This window comes from Coloeus monedula (genome assembly GCF_965178545.1).
Source record: "Coloeus monedula genome assembly, chromosome: 17".
NCBI classification, from domain to species: domain Eukaryota; kingdom Metazoa; phylum Chordata; class Aves; order Passeriformes; family Corvidae; genus Coloeus; species Coloeus monedula.
Window position 1 is genome coordinate 12,962,088 of NC_138797.1, and position 20,943 is coordinate 12,983,030.

A 20,943-nucleotide genomic window follows, 5' to 3' on the forward strand; every position below is an offset into this window, starting at 1 on the left:
TTCTCAGTCTCACTCTGTCTCAGATTCTGCTGTGCAACCAAACTTGAAGAAGCGTTGTTGCTGTTGCAAAATTAATTTCCAGAAATCAAAATCAGAGGCTGAGTAGAAGAGAGAACAAAATTAGCACTCCAATGAGGAAAACCAGAAAGAGTTCATGTAGATCTATACCAACCACAAAACATTCTGACTTTGTCCAGGTAACAGGAAAACCAGAAAAAGAAAGCTAAAGGGTAGGGTGATGCAGGAGTATTTAGGGGCCAATGTGGCATAAGGGAAAAAAAACAAGGAGTGGAGGAAACAAGAGACACTCATAAAGCCACAGGTCCCAAAGAGGAGCTGCAGATGCTGCAGGGGAGAAAGGATTTGGGAGACAGAACAAGTTACAGAACCCAGACTTCACTCACGCAGCTACCCTGAACAGTTTATTTTCTGTTTTGGGAAAATAAAAGCAAACTTGCACATTTGTTTGATTTTACCAAAACTAATGGGAAAAATCCCACATCTACCATCAAAAGTCAAAACCCTTGCAAACCCATTCACAATGTTTTCCACATAGTTAAGCCTTAAGCTCTCTTCTGTCTCTCTCTTTTGCTTCTCAGATTACATCACTCGTGCTTATTCCGCTATTCATAGTTATTGCTCTCCAAGCTCTCTACAACTATAAAGCTTTCTCCTAGGTTGATAGCTGCATACTTAAAAAGCTTTTGTGAAATTTAAACCTCAAAACAAATAAAACTACTGCCATATTTTTGGCCAGTCCCTTTACATGCCAAATCATATCTGCAACATATGCAAACTTAGCTTAAGGGATGAGTTTACTACCGGGTTTTTTCTTGTTGGGTTTTTTTTCAGAAAACTAAAATATCTAACTGAAAGCACAAATGTCAAGTTGCAAGCCAGGAAAAGTAATTCAAAGAACAGAGAGCTCTCAACATGTAACAGCATAAAACTAGTAGTTTAAATACTGCTTTGCTAGGAGAATTCAGTATTTCCCAACCAGTAAATGAAGATAAGATGCAGGTTCTGCTCTGAGCAACACCATGTTGTTCCCATGAAAATAAAGAAATTATGTTCAATTTGCACTTTCCTTCTTTCACCTATGTGAAAACAAAGCATAATGTAAAAATGAAAGTCAATGCTTTCTTTCAACACTGTGCTGTCATCTCTCCACTGATGGTTAAACTGAGCCTACCGCGAGCATCTAAAAGCAGATAAAACTAACCAGATTTTTAAACTTTCAGATTCCTTTATGCACTGCTCTTCTGTAATATTTCAGGAACCTAAATAACATGATTTTTCCCCTGAAAATAAACCTCACTTCACTTGAATATGGAAATATTTTAACAGCTTGATTTCAGAAAGCCTCTAAGCAAGGTGAAGGAGTTATTCCAGTGACTACTAGAATTTTCAGTGCCACAGTATGTTAAGAATCCTTGCCAAATAAGGCCCAGTGTAGGTATTATAAACAATCAAAATATTCTGAAAACTCATCTTACAGTATCTAAAAATCACACCTGAGTAGTAGATCCAAACTGCAAAACATCTGCACAAGTTCCTAATGGACAATGTCTCATATCTTCAGGCAAGATCCCATAAGAAACCTGGAAAAAAAACCCAAACCTAACTGGAAAGTTTTTCCCCCCCCTGTTTTCTTTTAACTTAAAAAAATATTAATGCTGCTTCACTGAGTTCACTATGACTCTGTCATAGAATAGAATTACCCCCCTTGTAGAAATAAAAGTATTTTCAAAGGAAAGATAATTTCAAGCACATAAAAACTCCATTAAACATTCTAACAATTAAGGAATTGCTTGGTTGCATAGGTAGTTTAACATCACCAGATATTACCTCCCATTTCTTTCAAGTTGATGAAAGTTATATTTAACTTGTATAAACATTGTGCATAAACTTTTACAAGCTATATGCAGTAGTCAGTTCTTTTTCATAGAATTTATTAGCTGTTGGCATATCTTTGCCTTTTGACAAAACTCAATTACACAACTGTGTCAGCTCTCAGGACAAGACCTAAAACTGACTGAAGCACAAATCCTGCTCCCATCTTTGTCCACACCTCCACTTTATGTTCTACAGCCCAAATTTTGATCAAACGCCATAGCCAGTTATTCAGATGGAATTGAACAGACGTGTACACACAAATTTTCCAGCACCTCACCAGTGTCCTGGAACAGGAGCTGAGAAAAAAACCCAAAGCATTGTGCCTCAAAGGTGCAGAAGCCTCTCAGCAGATACTGTGATGCAAAGAAAGAAAGAAAGAAAGGGGCGAGGGGAATCACACACCCCAAGCCTCCCCACCTCCAATTCTCAATTTTACTCAAACACCGGGAAAAAATTACTTTTGTTGCCAGTCAAGTAAAACACAATGAAGTCTGTCTGTTTCTTGGCAAGGAACTGAAGTGATCATTCTGGAAACACTGGATTGGTACACAAATGTAAAGGAACTATAAAAACAGAGCAATTATATTCGTGTATACAAGCTAATATTAGCCATTAGGAGGGAATTCATTATTTTGGAAGACTTAGTTATAAATATTATACTTTTCCCTCGCTCTTAATATTAACTTCCCTTCCATAAAATCACACAGCTAAAAAGACCAAAGTTAGGAAAAAACTCACAGTATCAGACAACTGAAGAGTAAAGTTACTGAGCCAGAAGCTGTTTCACTTACAAGAGACACTGACACTGACTAAAGTGATTAGATAATATTATTTACTGCTTTATATGACATAACAGTGGTAATGGATGTATTAAAGAGAAAATGTTCGAGATCTGTCAGAGCGTGACTTGGCTTTCTTAGCTTTCCCACTAAGAGAAAATAATTTTTAAAACTACAAGAGAAATGCAAATATATTTGTCATCTAAGTTTTAAAAACAAAGCTATTCAGCTCTGCTTATGCCATCAACACTACCAGATTTAATAAATGCACAAACTCCTATTCAGCACTTCAACATACTAGTTTAAGAAAGCATCAGCATTTTACACCATCATTTGGGAAAACTGAGGCTGAAAAGCCTTACCTGAAATTCCCTGTAACCTCAAGACTTCCTGAATCCTAAATACTATCCAAACTTAATAATCACAAAGGCACATTCCCCTTATTTGTCAATCTTTGTAGTGGATTTCGTAAGTCACATTTCAACCATTTATTTCTATTTAAGTATTTCTGCTTGTCCCAGTTTTTCCCATGACACTTCAAAATTGTCTCTTGCCCGTGCCAATTATTCCCTGCTTTCTAAAATTGTGCATGACAATGACCCTCTCCTTAGAGTCTGTCAGCCAAAGCCACAGTGATCACAGAGGGGAAAGATGACTTAAAGAAATCAGAAGTAAGTGAAAGGCCATCTTCTTAGAAGCAAAGAACTCCGGCCTCTATCTAGATAGCACAAAAAAAGAGCTGTTTTTCTTTTCTTCTTCAACCTGAGCTACACATTTAATTCTTCCAACTATATTCCTTACTCCTCCTATCCTCCCTTTCCCATTTTTCATCCTTTCCAGTTCACAAAGATTGCCATCTTAACTTCTGCAGTCAAAAAGAGAAGGTTTTGGCTCCACTTTATCAGTGGATGCTCACAAAATACTCTTTGCAGCAGCAGAGACCTGCTCCTCTGGAACAGCCTCATGAAAAGACAGTTGAAGTGTTGAGGAGGGAGGGAAGGAAAGGAAGGGAAGTCACAGGCTTCCTGCTATTAAAAGCCAAATTTAAACCCTTTCTACGTCAAAAGGGCCTCTGTTGTTGGGAGTAATGCAAAGAGTAGAAAATTTGGTTGATATGGCTTCTTCATTACGCTTAAAAGGCAGCTCTTCCATGTTAAAGACCAGGAACACTGGAAGAATACAGTGGGGAAGCCATACTCCCATTTTTCATGGAATTGCTGCAGGAAGATGTCAGAGGATAGCACGGCCACCTGAAGCCATTCTGCAAGAGCTGGAAGCAGGCTAAGCCCTTCCAAAAAACTCCATGCAGAAGAACCTGTGCTGTAGAGCATGCCTTGCTTCTCCAATACTCTACTCCCCTTACCAATGCCACAGCACTCTTACATCCCACACACCACCTTCACAACAGAAAAAAAAAATCTATTTCTTTCTCTAATTCAACTACAGGTTATAAAAGGAACACTGAAAAAAAATAGTCTTTACTGTAGTTAACTTGCCTACAACTTTAACCACCTTCATATAAATCTTAGCTTTAACTATTCAGCACATTAATTACCTGGAGCACTTGACTCCATACAGTTCTTCAAATAATTAATTAGCTAAAGGGATTGGGAATTGGAGTCCCAGAGGAAATTCTAGTTTTGTAGAACTACGTAGATTTCACCTTGCTAAATGCTACAACAATTCACCTAAAGGCACACGATAACTACATCTAACTAGGGGCAGAATCCTAAAACCAAACCAAATAAAATCCCCTCACACTCACTTGAAGTAGGGCAGCATTTTTACCACTGGATATCCTGTTTAGTCACCAGAAAGAAGAGTAACACTGAATAAAAACTTTTGATTCCCTCGTTCATAGCATTAGACATTTTTCCTAACAGGTATCCCTCTCTCTGCCTCAAACATCCATTGCTGAAGGGCAACCAAACCAAAGGAAAACAATTTTTAGACAGGACTTTAAACTGGATTTCTTTCAAAGCACAAGAATAAGCTGCACCAACCGAAATAATTCCGAACTAGTTATGTATTAAGTACACTAAAATTAAAGAAAAGTCTCCTCATCTGCAGCATATTACTGTTTTCACCACTTCTCTCCTCCTATTCATCACATCAGCTGTGGTGCTGTGTGCAAACACGTTTATGTTCCAGAGCAGCTGATCAGGACACGAAGAGAAGTAATGCTTTGCTCTTTCTACACTTCCAAAAAAACCTCCATGCTATTTCTCTCATTAGCTGAATCCCACATCATTCTTCCACAGGCTAAGCAGGGCAGAAAGGGAATGAATCAGGCAAAAAGGGTAACGGAAAGCGAGACAACATAGAGAGCAGTTAGTTATTTGGAAGAAAATACAAGTTACTTAAGGACAGATGTGTATCTTGCAAGAATTTCAAAACACTGAAAAACAGCCTGTTCCCTGCTGCAAAGTATATGTTATAATCTACTGATTAATTTTGGCAGTAGAACTCCAAAAATGATGTGTTGTAACTTACTCCTTGTACACTTTAAACATACCCCACTTCTGTAGTGGATTTTTATGCACCTCAGTATTCCAACACTATGACTCACCAAAGGACAAGGGACAAAATGCCATGGGTGGACAATCCCCAGCTCCTGAGCCCCAGGCAGCTCCCCTGCAATGCCCGCATGGTTCCCACACCAGGATATGCCCTGTGATTGGCAGCAGGGCTGTGCTGGCACAGGGCTGCCCCGTAATCCAAATCCCTTGCTATGAGAAGGCAGAAGCCAGCAGAGCCTCCTGAGGCCAAACTTGCCATGTTGCCCTGGATTGCAGCTGCAGGCTCAGCTCTGCCCAAACCTACAATGCAAAGTGAGACACTCGAGGAACCCACTGCTACTGCAAATCCAGTGTGTCCCAGTCCCTCACCAGTTCTGCACAGGTCTCTGGGCTCCCAGTTCCACACAGATTGGGTATGTAGCTTGTAGGGTTGAAGTTATCTACCCATATCATACACCATCCATTATACAGCATCATTATCCTTTTAAGAGCATCCATGTGCTTAAAAACCTAGAAAAAAACATGTTGATCAAATGGATTGATACTTTCAAAGGTACCAGGGATCCTTCACTTCCACTTTCATTTATGAACTTTTTACTCAGCACCCAATATTGAGAGCTGCTCAACCAAGTCAACTCATGGAAGTCTTTGAAGTCACACAAGTCTTTTAAGAGGTTTCTGGTCATAAGAGCAGCCTAAAGGACAGAGACAGCTCAGCAGTAACAGGATGCAGGACTAGGTGCTTATGAAAAAGCTCATTTTGGAAAAAGAAAATTTTCGTTATAAAGAGGAGCTAAAAACATGTAGCACATAATGTATTTATTATTAATAAGTCTGAACTTTCATCCAAAAGACTGTGTACCTTATCCTGAACTATCATTTGCTGATTAGGAAGAAGTACTATCCAGGCTCCTTGGCTAAACTTTTAGCTCAGATATTCTCATTAAAGAATTAACTATTGGAAGACTAATGAAAGCTTAACCTTTCCAAAAAGGCAGGATTCACAAAATAGATGATAGCACTAAAAACTAAAGGATGGCAATACAAAACTGTTATGTTTGAAAACAAGCAAGACAAAACCAATAATACAATCTAAAAAAAAAAAAAGAAAAAAAAAGCACAGAAAATAAGCTTTGACATTTGAACACTTTGATTCAATTAGTATTAATTTGCAAGTTTTGGTATACACACACACATATATGCAAACATAAATTAACACACAGAAGACTTTCTTCCTACTCTCTAGCAAAGTTAGCTGAAAAGTCAGCAAACACAAATTTTTCTCAGATGAAGGTCAAGATATCCATTCTCTCTATCTTAATGCCATTTCCCTCCTCACAACTGCCAAATAACTGAACAGATATTAGGTGCAAAAATTAAAAGCTTTTAGAAGGATAATTTAACACAAACATCTGGACAAGCAAACGCAACAAAATCCCCAAAATTCAGAGTATTATTTCATTCTGTGAGGAGACAGAAAATAAAGCCTTATTTGCTCTAAATAAAGAAAATTGTGCTCATTTTGTACACTGACACAAGGCATGTTTACAGCAATATGAATCAATGTGCTATAGCTGAGGTAGATCAGTGTCAGCCATGTTGTGAAAGGAACTGCAGTTAACAAACCCACAAAACTCAAGACTTAATCAAATCAGCTCTGCCTTGATATAAATAATTTTACACTGCTAGATCTTCCTTATGATTGGTGCCTGACTTCTTCAGGTTAATGTCTATTAATCTCATCTAAAAATACACATCCAAATTCTAGAGACAGGGAAACAGCAAGAGGAAAATACACAAGATATAAACCAGGAGCACTGACTGCGGCGCAAAGGAGGAAGGTACGTTGTAAAGTGAAAAAGCAAATGCACTTACTCAGCATTAAATCCATTCACGTGCAGGATCCTCATCTGCTTGACTATTGTGCTTTTACCGGATTCACCAGCACCTAGACAATGAAAGTAAATCAATTTCAGAAGGAAGCATAAGTGATTAAGGAATACACTAGAATTTTTTTCTTCGGGGTAAAATCGAGAAAGTTGGGTTTCTCAGTGCAAGAGCGAAAAGTGAAAGAAGTAATTGCCACTGGAAACTTCAGTTGTAGCTAAAAATAAATGCCCAGCTCAAGTCATGTGTCAGATCTGAATCTTGGATCATTTCACTGTCCGTTTTTCCAGTGTCAATGTTAAAAGCAGATTGCAGTACTTGGAAAGAAAATGGACAACCTCAACATTTTACAGAGAAGACGATGGGGAACGTCATGACCTGGTTGCCTTGTCACTACTATCTGACAGAGGGAAAGACTGACTGAAGTCCCTATTACACCGAAGAAATTTTGTAATATCCTTAAAGAATTCTAAGTTTGGCTGCAGTTCATCATCACCCAGTCAAACTCTGTAACTTAAATCACAAGGAATAAAATATGTAGATACTCACATTTGAAAAAGGAAGGCATCCCTTTAAGCCTCCACCCACAAAGCTACAAAAAACCTCCTCTTATTTGTGTCTTGTAAGCAGCCTCCCACCCTCCCTTACATGTTCCAAAATCAACCCTACACACAACGAGACGCAGAGCCCACCTTTTGTGGCTGCCTGCTCCCAAGAGCCCCCCTCCGCTCTCCCCTGCTCCCCCCCTCCATACCTGCAGTGCAAAAACCCCACTCCACTTTAGTCCAGTTTCCATAAGTAGATGGATGCTATTTCTGCTGTGCTGCTCGGATGCCAGTGCACAGGGCAGCCCATCTGCCTATAGTACCCGTTTTTCCATGCACGCTGAACAACTCCAACAGCAGCATTTAATTGAGCTGCTCCACGCTGCCAGATCGGCAGCTTTCTATATAAAGCAAACATATTTTTGCAGGAGTAGTATCATAACGTGGCAAAATTCAGAAAGATTCCCCTTAGTGTCTCATGGCTACTCGTTTATTCCTCTCCTCAGCCTGTGTCTCACCCACAGGAACCGTACATCTGTGGCAGAACGGGCAGGGAGGTACAGTTTGTATTTATAGGATGTCAGGCCTCTGCTAGCACACACTGACAGCACAAGCCTCCATTTTGAGCCTCATGTTCAAAACTGTATTATAGCAGTCACATTTCAAAGTTCATTTTCTCACAAATGCTTTCCCCCTCTGCTTTCTCCCTTCCTTTCCTTCTCCCTCATGAATTCCCAAAAGTCCTCCTCTGCTCTCCATAAAACCTGCTTGCATGTTTTGACACTTTAATCCCAGAGCCTTACTCCTTTTTCCTCTCCTTGCTCACTGGTGTTTTGTAAGCATATAGAGAGCAGTTTTTATCTACAACTCTTTAGGTAAGTGCCACTTCTCCCCTAAACTACTATTTTATACCATACACCTTCTGTCTGATCAGGCAGACTGCATCATGCAATAAACACAGGTGGCAAAACCAATCAAGAATTAGTATCTTGGGATAAGATAGAGAGACTGGATCATCTTCACAACTAAGGATTATTCACAAAGGCAGTATCTGATATAGTCATATGTCCACTTAAAAATTAATAACAACTAAATTTCAGCTGTAACATTAAATCACATCTTATATTTATAAGCATTGGGAGCCAAAATCTTTACTTCACTTGGGCCAAGAAGGAGGCTGGATAGTTGTTGCATTTGCTATAAACACATACGGTTTGGTATTGACACACCTGGGTTCTCTGGATCGGATACAACACCAGTGAACCAAGATGAAGTATTACATCTACATTTCTCCATAAGTCTAGCTCTATATTTAGCTGCTTGTTAAGGCCATATTCTCACCAACAATTACACACACATTTAACTTCACCACCAAGGAGAGTTCCATTAATTTCAGGGAGACTGCTTGTGGCAGCGGGGCAAGCACGTGTGTACAGTGATGGGGCCTATGAGCAGCAGCATAAACCCACTTGAATATTCTGCAGCTCTTCTCTGTTGTTATTTGAATATGATTTGAAAAAATTAAGAACACTTTCCAAGTGCCTGGCTTATTTCATGTGTCTTATAAAGGAAATGTAACATAATAAGAGGGAGGTGAGCTTTTATATTTTTTACCAGTGAGTCTGAGTTACAGACTATCCTCAATTCAAGGCAGAAACTGTGTAACAGCTGAACTATCACTTTAAAACACACACGTAGATGACTTTACTGCCATCACTGAACACACGCAAATTTTTATTTGCGAGTATCTAAACTATTTTTCAGCCACCAAAACTAAAGGAAACAGAAAGAAAACCCAGGCAAGCCCATCATGTCTCTGTTTGCTGAAATTTTGCCTCTTACGAAAGCAACTCGTCTGATGACAAATAGTTTCTACGTATCTACGTAACGTTCAGCCTGAAATCTGGAAGTCCAAGACATTTCCCAAGAGCTGAAGTCCAAATTATCCTGTTAAAAGATCTTTGCTGAAGCCCTGGCAGGCTCCTCAGTGCTGCAGGTGCTGCTGTAGTCCCAGTCACTCTCCGTTTATATTAAGTCTCTTTCTTCAAACGAGTATTTTAAAGATTTTACTGGTGATAGTACACTTCCAAATTCACCAATTCACTTCAAAAATTCTTTTTTTTTTTTCCCCCTTCAGTCAGGGTTTTTTCCCCCCAAAACTGAGTCAGCTCGGCGAGGCCTAGCCTGTGCTCCACGCTACAGCCCTGCAGAACGTGCACAGGCGGTCCCTCGGCGTGACCAAAACAACCCACGGCTCGTAACTGCATCTGATCTTAAAACACTACTTCAAAATACTCTGAAATAACGAGCCTGACAAACGCTTGTCCTCTCCGATATCGATATTTGGACCTTTCCCTTCCTTGAAAGCCACAGCCCGCATTTGTAAATGTCTCTCCTGAAAAACACGAGCAGGTAACCCAAACGAGCCGCTGGAACAGCACCTGGAGCCCGGCTCTGCCAGCGCTCCAACGCGCGGTACCTCAATTCCTGGTGCGACAGCGGAGGCTGCCGAGCCCGCCGGGGCCGGGGCCGTGCCCGCCCGACCCTGCACTGCTCCGCGGCCCCAACGCGACCGCGCTTCCCTCCGGGACCGACATCCTCCCTCCGTTTCCCCCAAACGATTCCCCGACTTCCTCCCTTCCTCTTCCTCCTCTCCCCGGCCTGGCCGCACGTCCCTCGGCACCCCGGCCCCGGCGCGGGGAGCGGTGTCCGGCCCTCCCGCGCTCGCCGCGCCGCTCGCCCGCGGCCGCTGTCACTGCCCTGCCCTGTTTATCTCCCAGGCTCCCCGCGGGCCCCACGCCGCGGCATCCCCGGCCCCCTCCCCACGCCCGCCCGAGGCCCGCTGCCACCCCGGCGACGGGCGCTGCCCCGCGGGTGGAGAGCGGCCCCGCGCCGCCGCTCCGTACCTGCCCCGGCCCCTCCCGCGGTGCCCCGGGCGCTGCCCGAGCCCTCCCCGCCGCTCCCCCGCACCGCGCCGGTCCCCCCGGCGGCCCCGGCCCCGCCGCCCCGGGCGCTGCTATAGCGGATCCCCGCGGCCCCGGGTGGGCCCTGCGGCTCCGCCACCCCCCCCCGGCCCCACCTCTCTTCCCCGGCCTCGCCGTGCCCGGGCTGGGGCCGGTGCCCCGGCGGGGAAAGGACGGCCCGCGGCCCCTTACCCAGCAGGAGGAGCCGGTGCGTGGCCCTATAGACCTGCTTGTCCTTCTGCAGCTGCTTCTCGATCTTCTTGTTAGCCTCCCGCTGCGCCTTCTCCTCGTTGCGCTGATCCTCCGTCTTGCTGTTCCCTAAACAGCCCATCTTGGGGAGGGGAAGGCAGGGACGCGGGGCGAGGGGACGGGAGGCGGCCGGGGCTGCCGGGGGGAGGGAGGGAGGGAGGGAGGGAGGCACTCCCGGGCTCCCTTCTTCTTCCTCCTCCTCCTCCTCCTCCTCCCCCCCTACTCGCTGCTGTGGCGGCCGCTGCCCAGAGCCAGAGACATGGAGAGCGCCGAGCCCGAAGCCAGCCGAGGGGGGGCCGATAGCGATGACTTTGCTGCCGCTCCGCCGGGCCTCCTCCCCGGCAGCTGCAGCTGCCTCTCCTCCCCCGCCCCCCGCCGATCCCCTCGGCGCACCTTTCCCGGGGGGTGCGGAGCGATCCGCGGGGATCTCCGCGCCCCGGCCGGGCCGCCGGCTCCTCTAGAGGCAGCAGAAATGCCCCCCCCCGCGCCGCACGCACAGGAACAAATCCAGCTTCAGTGCCACCCCCAAAAAAATAATAATCCTCTTTAGATCCAAAGGCACGGGCTCCAGGCGCGGAAACCTCCCCAAATCCTCGGCGGGGAGGATCGGGAAACGTCTCTTCCTCGCCTCTCCCCCCGCGCCGCGGGGGTCACGCAGCCCCGGTCCCTTCCCTCGCCGGCCGCCGCAGCTCCTCGCCCTCCGGCCGCCGCGGGTCCTTCCTCCCGCACCGGGGCGGGGGGGTCGAAGCCAAACCCCCCCTTTTTTTTTCCTCCTTTTTTTTTTTTCCTCCCCTCTCCTTGCTGCTGCTCTTTTCACATGCGGTTCCCAGGCGGCTGAATCCTCTCGGCAAGAAGAAAATACAAAATAAAATTTAAAGGAAAAAAAAAAAAAAAAGCTCCCGTTTGCTCTGTGCCCCGAGCAGAACCTGTCCCTCACGGGCGGATTTTTCCCCGTCTTATTTTTCCTGCTCTCTCCCGCATTTTTTTTTTCCCCTCTCCTTTTTTTTTTTTTTTTCCCTTTCCTTTTTTTTTTTTTTTTTTTTTTTTTTTTTTTTTTTTTCCCTTCCCCTATTGAGCGGCTCCGCGGCGGCGGAGCGCGGGGTGGGGCGAGCGGGCCCACACTGCACGCTGGGAGCGAGCGGGGCCGCTCACATGATGCCCGCGTCACCCCGCGCCGCCGCCGGCGCCCTCTTCGAACCGGCCCCGCCGCCGCTCGCGGGCCCCGCGGCCGCCCCCCGCCCCGCGGGATGCAGGCACCCGGAGCCGGGCTTGGAGTTAATAGGATTCTGAATAAATTGTACGGGAGTCGTGCCCCGCGGCGCCTTGTGCTACGCTTGAAAATAATTAATGTGGAAGTTACGGTAGTGAATGGTTTGTGTCTGGTTTTGGGTGGATGCGCTTCCCGGCCGCGGGGCTGCTCGCTCGCGCCCCGCGATTCGCCGGGCTCCATCCCGGCTAGGACGGGAGGTTCAAGGTACCTGGGGATGCCGTGTGCACCATTAGAGTACCACTGGATGCACACACTTGTTTCTACATATGGTTTTACCCCCTGTCTAGCTCCATTCTCTTCTCTAAAATATATTTTGGAAACCCCATTACAAAAATTACACAACTTATCAGTTACACCTGGAAAACAAAGCCTGGCGCTTTGCTCTTTGTATAACCCTGTTCACTAAAATACACAGGTAGTTTTTCTCTATGCACACATCCCTACACATGAGTTAGTGAAATGTCCTTTACTATACAAATATTATTTACCCTCATTTGCAAAATTCAGTTATCTGCCACACTGTTCCCACGAACACACCTTCTTACATCATTCAGTTACTATATTTAGAAACACACACAGTAAAATAATTATGTGAATAGAGCAAACAACTAGGAGGTCACAGCTAATGTCATCAAATACATCTGTTGAGCTGCCCTTGCTGAAAGAGGGGGGGACCGCAGAAGAAACAGGGAACATCACATCACTATTTTTAAATGCCACAGAGCCTAAGAGTTCTGGAGTCACTGGAGGAGAGACTCTTACTGGTGTCCCTAGGTGTTCTTTTAGGCTAAGAGCGGTTTTCAAAGGTCTTAGAGAAACTTAGCTCAGCAATGCCCAGATTCATCTGAAGCAAAGATGGTAATAATTTCTTGTATCTTTAATAGGTTATTTATTTGTATAGTTTCATGTAATAGACAATATTCAAATATATTTTAACTGGGGAGTTTACAAGGCATAAAGGACACAAAAAAGCAGAATTCAGACTGAAAATTATAAAGCCTCATACTTTTTTTATGGTTTCAGGTATGAAGAGAATGCAGAAATGCCAGTACCTCTCACCTCACACAGGAGGGAAAATCTGCCCCAGCCTCCAGGCTTTGCTTCCCTCCGGGTCCCTCCGGGGGGAAGGGAGCCCGTCTCAAGCTAAAAACGTGAAGGAATACACAAACAAGATGAGAAATATTGTTGGAGATATACAAAAGGCTAAAATCTTGGTGAATGGTCTCTGTACAGGATGGGTAAATATGCCAAAGCATCCATGGACAAGAGAGTCATGGCTGTGTAAATGCTGTTGTCCAGCAGTGCACACCCATCCCTTCCCAAACGGAAACCAGGACAGGCTCTTCAAGGCTAAACTCTGACAGGAGTCACTGCCCCCCTGCTGCAGATACCCTGTGTCTCTGTCTCTAGGCTAAGCAAAGCATGAGGTAGCTGAAAAAAAAACCACTCAGCTAATTCACAAAGCCCCCAGTTACTTACAACAGAATTAAGAATTAGCTCAGTGTATTACAAGTGTTACTAAAGTGTGAAAGTGTCAAAAGCTACAGAAAACAAAGAAGAAAACTCCCACATTGTGTAACTTATCAGCAATTACAGACTTTTTTTGTCTTTCTGAAATATGACAGGACTCAGGACGTCAGGCACCATCCGCACTTCACAAACCCAGTGAACTGCCACGAGTTTTTTCACTGCTGTCGTGATTAGGAGCCCATCATTTGAAGAGTGAGCATACCAACACATTAGCTGTTCTCACTCTTTTTTATTTGTTTAAATAACATAATGCTGCTAATGTGTCTTTGGAGTAAATTGTGTTTCTTATTGGAGCTAGTTCCATTAGCTTCCATCTTGTAAAAATCCATGAACTTCAGTTTCACGAGACTCCTGCCATCAGAAGGGTAAGTGCAGGCACAGTCTGAGCCCTGACTCATCACAGAATTAAAACTTGATTCCGATGAACCTGCAGCCTAAGGAACAAATAATGCAAAGATAAAATAACTATATTGTATGGGCATAGTGCCTCTGTGATAAATGTCTAACTATTTGAAGCTTGAAAATAGGGTGTTAAAGGACACTGCTGCATGTTAAATGAAAATGTTTTCCAAAAGGATAAGGTAACAAGAACGTGGAAATGGCTGTAAAAGGACATCAGAAGACTTACAGCTATTGACTCAATCCTGCACTATTTAAAGTAATGGGAAATACAAGGTGGCACACAGAAGATGGCGAGTATTGCACACTTACAGATTAAATTCAGATTCATTGATGTTCCTTCTGTGTTTTTTAATTTTCAGTCTAAAGTAAATGCAAAGAGTCTGACACACCAACATGCATCTCGGCGTAAGGATTTCACAAAAAGAACAGGGGGGTTGGCAGTGTGAAACAATATTCTGCTGTTTTCACTTCTCAAACCAGAAAGGATCTCACAAGGAGCAGCAGCAGGATAATTCAAAGCAGTAATATTTCAATTGACTATTTGGGAGAAAAGGAGGATGTACAAAAGTTCCTTGTATCTATAATCCATTTCAGACCACTTGATAGCTTTAGCTAATAGATTTTTAGTCCCACTGACCTAATTTCTATTACATCCTAATGAAAATCATGAGATCTCTTAATTTTCTTAACTTCTTTCATGAAAGATGAATTCTTTTTCCATTTTCCTTCCACAGCTTTTGCCCCAAAATCTACTCCCTGGTGTCTGAGAATGAAGAAGGATTTATAACAATATCCTAATCCTGTAAATAAACCTGAACTTTACTCTTGAGCAGTCCTATTGAAATGCATAACTTACACAGACTTTACTCTTCCCAGCTAGGACAACTATATTAGCTTGATTTAGAAATGGGTAAAAAGATTTAAAGTAGAAGCAGACTATCAATAGCAGTAGGAGAGAGAACTTGTTGAAAAGTTCACATATTTTATGCTTCCCCCACTCTATACACATAAACTTCTGTCATTTAAGATTTACATGTAATACCTGCTGATATAATCATTCAAGAGGACCTCAAGAAAAATACTATCTTTTTACTTTATATCTGACAGACTGTTACACGTATGTCAATGCATTTATTTGTGGTAGTCTCCCTTTTTGTGCATGAGGATATTCACACTAATATAGGTAAGAGACAAGGAAATACTGTTGTAAAATTCACAAATGTTGGCTGGAAATGTAAATGCAAGACTTGGTTTTGGAGTTACTTTGCCTTAACTGAGTAGATTCTGAGCCTTTTGAAAAACGGCTTTTCAGACACATATTTCATGTTGTTCTGTTCTTTTCTCTTTTTAACTAAATGGATAAAACTTTCTGCCTACAGTTCTGATGTTGCATCAGTTTTACTCCCAATTGACCAAAGTCAGGCTCTGAATTCACTCGAATTACTCTTTGTATTTACAGCTGATTACGAGACCCAGATCAGATGCCCATCTTCCCCCACAGCTTCCTCCCAAGCCCTCCAGGTGACAAACACCTTTATTTCCTATTGCAAATAATTCACATTTGTTCATGAGTTGAAGGCACTGAGCACTTGGATGCCTCCAGGAAAGAAGAAATGGTTAACTAATTTTCAGATGGGACAGTTGTGCATTTCCTTAAGGGCTCTTGCTGTCCACAGTGAATGTGACCTCGTAAACTTTTGGCTGTGAACTGTGGGGGTGGAGTTGTGACCAAGCCAATGTGCTCATTTGGAAGAGAAGACACAGACGACATCTCGCTCCAGCATCCCTTAGCAACTGGACTGAAATGGCACTGCAGCCTCTGAGGAGGTTGTCAGCCTTCCTTGCCTCTGGAATAGCCTGTACTCCAGTTCCTACCACGGCTCAGGAGACACAGCAGAGAGGACAAAATCTGTAGCTCAGAAAGTAAAAGCAACGGTGCTGATCTAATTGTACAGTTTCCTTTGTTTGTTTGTAGGAAATAGCATATTTTCAGCAAGTCTTTTCCATGGAAGGATACAGAACTCAATTAACCTGGGGGAACATGAAACAACATATATTATAGCAACACCTGGATTTTTGTTCAGGAGCCTACATTACCCCATGCTTCATTTTACTGTCCTACAAATCCACAGTACCGTGGCTGAGCGGTTGGAACTGACCTCCCTCTTTTAAAAGCAGGGATTAACTCTGAAACAGATTGACTCTTTCAGTTAAAGGACATTTTTTAATAGCACACACTGTATATTTTTGTGTATGGATGCCTCTCTGGCTTGAAGTTACTTAAATTTGGGGTCTTCATCCTGGACTGGTAGTTGAGTATCGAACCTACCAACCTCAATTTATTTAATCCCCAGTTAATCTTTTAGTTACAGATAAGGATTAATTAAGGTTCTGATTTAGACTTAAATCAGTGGGGGGGTTTTCATCTAAAAAAAACTGCCATGGCTTCTTGCAGTGACTCAGGTCTGCTGCTCATGTTTTCCTTAGATGGAGCCATCCTCCACGAGCTATCGAGCTATCGTACCGAAAATCCTTTGGACTCTGGGAAGAACGAAACGTGGTGATAAAAAGGGAGACGGTTTCAAAGTCTCCAAATTACCCTTTGACCTGTTGAACAAGGAACCCTTGAGTAATCTCAAGCCCGTTTAAAGGAGAAACAAACAAATTAAAGCCAAACAATAATCTCAAAAGGAAAACCAAAGCAAAGAGATTGGAATTGGAGCAAAAATTCAATGTGGGGTTTTTTTTCATCTGTTTCCTTTGTGGGGGTCAGAACAAAAATCACTTCAAAAACCATTCAGAGGTAAACAAGGTAGGAAATGCAGCCATTACCAATCAAACCCTGGGAGGGCAAAGCAGGATCATCACGTGAAAGGACAAGTTTGTCTGTCAGATGGGAAGAAGTGAGTGCAATGAAACGAGCATTGTCAGGGAGGAATTAATGCACCACTAATGTATTCAATAAAGAACAAACACAAAACACTTAACTACAGATACTCTAAAACAAACAGAATGAAAAGGAGATACTTCTCTCTCTGGCAAAAGAAGAAGAATTTTTCCATACAGAAATTCTAAACTTAAAAGGGATTTTTGTTTTGTTTTTAAATAAAAACAAGCCCAAATCTACTAATAGAAGTAACCAAGATCTTCCTTTAAACCAAAGAAAAGAAACCCTTTGCCTCCCTCCTTTCACTTCGAGGCTTTCCTTCAGAAACATTAAAAGAGACTTTAAGGAACTAATGGAATTATGGAAATAACACACTGAGCAACAGCTTTTCACTTAGTAGCTTTTCTTATTTTCATGTAGTTCTTTTTCTTGATATTTCTGCTCACTCTTCATGCATTCTGCACTGCACTTTATTAAAAAAGAAAAAAACCCTCTTATGTAACAGAAGTAGCAGAACATCCTAGCACTCCACATAACACATATGGAATGCCGATTTAAAAAAAAAAAAAATTGGAACAAGTCTTTTCTCATATTTAGTTTCAGTATTTGTCAACATTCGCTGCAGTCCTAGCCCTGACTGCAAACTTTTTTCATAAAGAAATATCTTGCTTTAATCCTTGTTACGTTTAGGTCACAAAGCCCAGGGAGGCAGTAGTAGCAGAGGCTGTTTTCTAAATACTGGTTATAGTTAATTCCTGCAAAGAAGCACAAAACTGCCAAGCTTTTCTCCTGCCCGGGGGTCAGCAGAGGAGAGGAGGCTCCTGCCTTTACCTCCCCAGCACACGGGGCAGCCCAGCACCAGCCCCAGTTCGCACCGGAGCAGGGTGGCAGCTGGGGCTGAGCCTGACCCAGCCTGACTCAGGGAGCACGGTGAGCCATCCCTCCATGCCAATATTATTTGTTACTGACACGGCATTCTCGTTTTATAGTGCATTAACAGGAAAGGGAATAAGAAGATTGTTAAAATAGTTCTTGCTAAGTTGTCACACAGGTTTTAATGTGCTGTAAACATTCCTCTCCTTCTTTTACATTTTTTTAAATAGAATGACGTCCAGGCTTTCATGCTCAAAATAACTTTACATTTTAGTGCTAGCAAACCACAATACTCTCAATACCAGCAGCTATTAGAGACGATCTGCAAGGAAAACAGGACTGTGATTTTGCTACTCCGTCTCTCCATTGCTAAAGGCCTAAAAGTGTTCCTTTTGAAAATGGCTATTTTCTCACATCTTTTTCTTTAGATGAAAAAATGTTAAGTCTAGGTCCTAAGATTACATACTGACACAGTTATAGAATAGGGGTCTTTTGTACCCTGTTTTTCCTGGAAGAATCTGTCTGTCTGGCAAACTAACAGCACCATTACGTCTTAAGTGCCTTGATGTTAAATTAAGAGTGCCCCACGCGCCCTAGGGCAGTTGCAGAATTTAGACCCTTTTTGCAGTGAAAAAGTCTTTCTGGTGTGGGCTTTTTTTTGTGTCTGTTAGATTTTAGAAATGTGTATGAACCAGTTGATTGTCTCTAAGGCTTTAGGTGCACCGTGAAAGGTTTTCTTTGTTGCTCTATCTCAGGCAAAGCCAGGAAAGAGACATCCATGGCCAGGGCTGTCAGAACCAGGCGGGAGCTGGGTCAGAACCTGTGGTCCAGTACTGGATTTTGCCTCTGCAACATCAAAACCAGCAGAGGTGAAGAATTATCCCCTCCTGTGGATGATCAGACCTGTCTGAGTGCTCACAAACTGTGAATGGAGACGAGTGTGGGGATCAAACAGGGGAACAGGATCCAGCAGACCTGATCTACTGCAGATGGTTCAATCCAGCACAGCCACCGATCCGTGGGTGACCTTGGACGAGCCACTTCCCTTTTTTGTGCCTCTTTGTCCAGCTATCTTTTATCTGCCTCTCTTACAGGTTGTGAGCTGTTTGCTTCCGACGTGTCTGCACAGCACTGAGAACCAAGGGGCCCTGGTCTCATTGGTGACCTTTAAGCCCTTCTGCTACATGTTTCATCATAAAATAATTATTCAAAAAGGAAGTAAGTTTTTTTAATAGTCTGTCTTCCTTTTCTTAACACCACTCAAACTCAGACATTTTCAGCAACATTTCATGAAAAAGAAAATAGGCTCTATTCAAAATCTTAATGCTGTTTCTCTTAAATGAAAATGGTGAGAAAGCTGCTAGTACTCTGTCAAGTCCGTCTCCCACAGGCCCTCCAGCAAAACCAGGGAAAGCTAGAACCAGCATGCTGGCTACATTCAAAGTACCAGACAAAGTTACTTTTTATTTTGAAAATAGGAAAAAAAAATGCCTGCACACTTCTCAGTCTTTCTTTGCCCACCATGAAGCACCCACCAGGACAGAAACCCAGTGCTGTGTTCTTCTGCAGATCACTCCCAGTTTGCTTTATGCTCTCTGGTGTTAAAAGAACGAATTTGTTTTTCCATTGCTCCCTTGTCTAACTGTGACCTGTTCCCTTCTGAAGCAATCAGCTTTTTACAGCTCCGTCTCTGCTGTGCAAACAGAGAACGAGCACAGCTGAGCCCCCGGAGCTCTGGGGCCAGGAGCTCCCTCCACCCCAGACCTGAACCCGCCTCCTGGGTGTCATCCCCAGAGAATGAGCTCCCCAAAATCTCCCACTGCCCATGGTGAGCCCCCTCCCCTCTGCTCGGTGGGATCACAGCCGTGTCAGCATTCCCACGTTTGATGGAAAGCCCTTGGAACATCCAGGGAACCAGGGATGCTGCAAGGGGCCGGGGATTCGATGGTTTTGAGCCTGCTGCCACCACCCCTGCAGCCCCAGAAAACACAAGAGTGGCTGGTAACCCGCCCTGCCCTCAACCCCAGCCCTGGGGTGACAGCTGGGGAACTCCTGTGCCCTCCAGCCCTGTGCCGTGGGGCACCTGGAAGATGCCGGATCCCCCCCGGCCACGGCAGTCCCAGGCTGAAGGCAGGGCCCTCCTGCGTGGCTGCACTTCACACCCTATATATAAAATACACAGCTGTACAGTGAGTCTGAAACATTCTTTCTATGAATTGGTGTTACTGAAGGATATATATACTAACTCCATACATGTGAGAGTTAAGGAAGATTTGTCCAAGGAACTACTTCCAGAGGAAGTGCTGGGCAGCCACATTATTTGTTTTATTTAAAATGATTTCAGGCTCGATAATGTCTCTTTATCAAAACTACACATGTGCTGAGCATGCACACAGTGCTGTGTGTTGTGAGCCATACAGGAAGGGGTGGATTTAATTTATTTCTTTATTATGAATATTGTGGTGCTGTAAGGAGAATCCTGGCCGACAGCGTGAAATAAAGCAAAACTTTCAGAGGATATTTTGGGAGCTGAAGTTCCTGTGCTGCCTTTTCAAATTCAGTCTTAAATTCTGTATTCCTAATCCTCTGTTCTGTCTGGACCATTTCATAAATGGACATGTATATTATTACAAAGCTGAGCAAGTACCTCCTAACATTTGCCATTAATATTCATTTGAAAGAAAAATGGAGTTTCAGTTTCCTGGTTTTCCTTCCCTCGAGTGAGGAGACCAGTGAGGGAGTTTATAAATTCACAATTTTGGCAGGCAAAAGGGACCAAGGCAATTGTGACACACCAAAAATAGTTCTCCATCAAAATGATAACCCTGCTTTGTTTTGCAAACATAATTTTGGCTATAAGGTTTGTTTACATGTATTTGGTTTTATATCCCCCATAGTGGATCAAAGCACTCTGTACCCAGCTGAATGACAATGGCCTGAAGCAGAAAGAACCACCATGACCAGCACAAACCATCTTTCAGCATAGAAATAAAAAGAATTAATTCTTCTCCACCCTAAAAGCTGGTTTGGAGGGAAGAAAGCGGGCTAGAAAGAATGGAATTCTGACTCTCTATGGGTCAGTGTGGACTGCACTGGAGGGAAGGCAGAAGAGCTGCTGGGTGTAGGGACCATGACCCAATCTA

The 20,943-nt window shown here is 43.5% G+C and overlaps 1 protein-coding gene across 1 annotated transcript in view; it reads right to left on the bottom strand.

Annotated features, from left to right (window-relative positions):
• Nucleotides 1–11,856, bottom strand: part of GNAS (GNAS complex locus) — an 88,134-nt gene extending 76,278 nt beyond the window's left edge. The window contains exons 1-2 of the mRNA XM_082292901.1: nt 10,782–11,856; nt 7,070–7,142 (exon numbers count right to left, since the gene is read on the bottom strand). Coding sequence (XP_082149027.1) covers nt 7,070–7,142; nt 10,782–10,920 — 212 coding nt within the window. The 5' untranslated portion in view covers nt 10,921–11,856. The remainder of the gene's footprint in view (nt 1–7,069; nt 7,143–10,781) is intronic.
• Between the last annotated feature and the right edge of the window lie 9,087 nt (nt 11,857–20,943).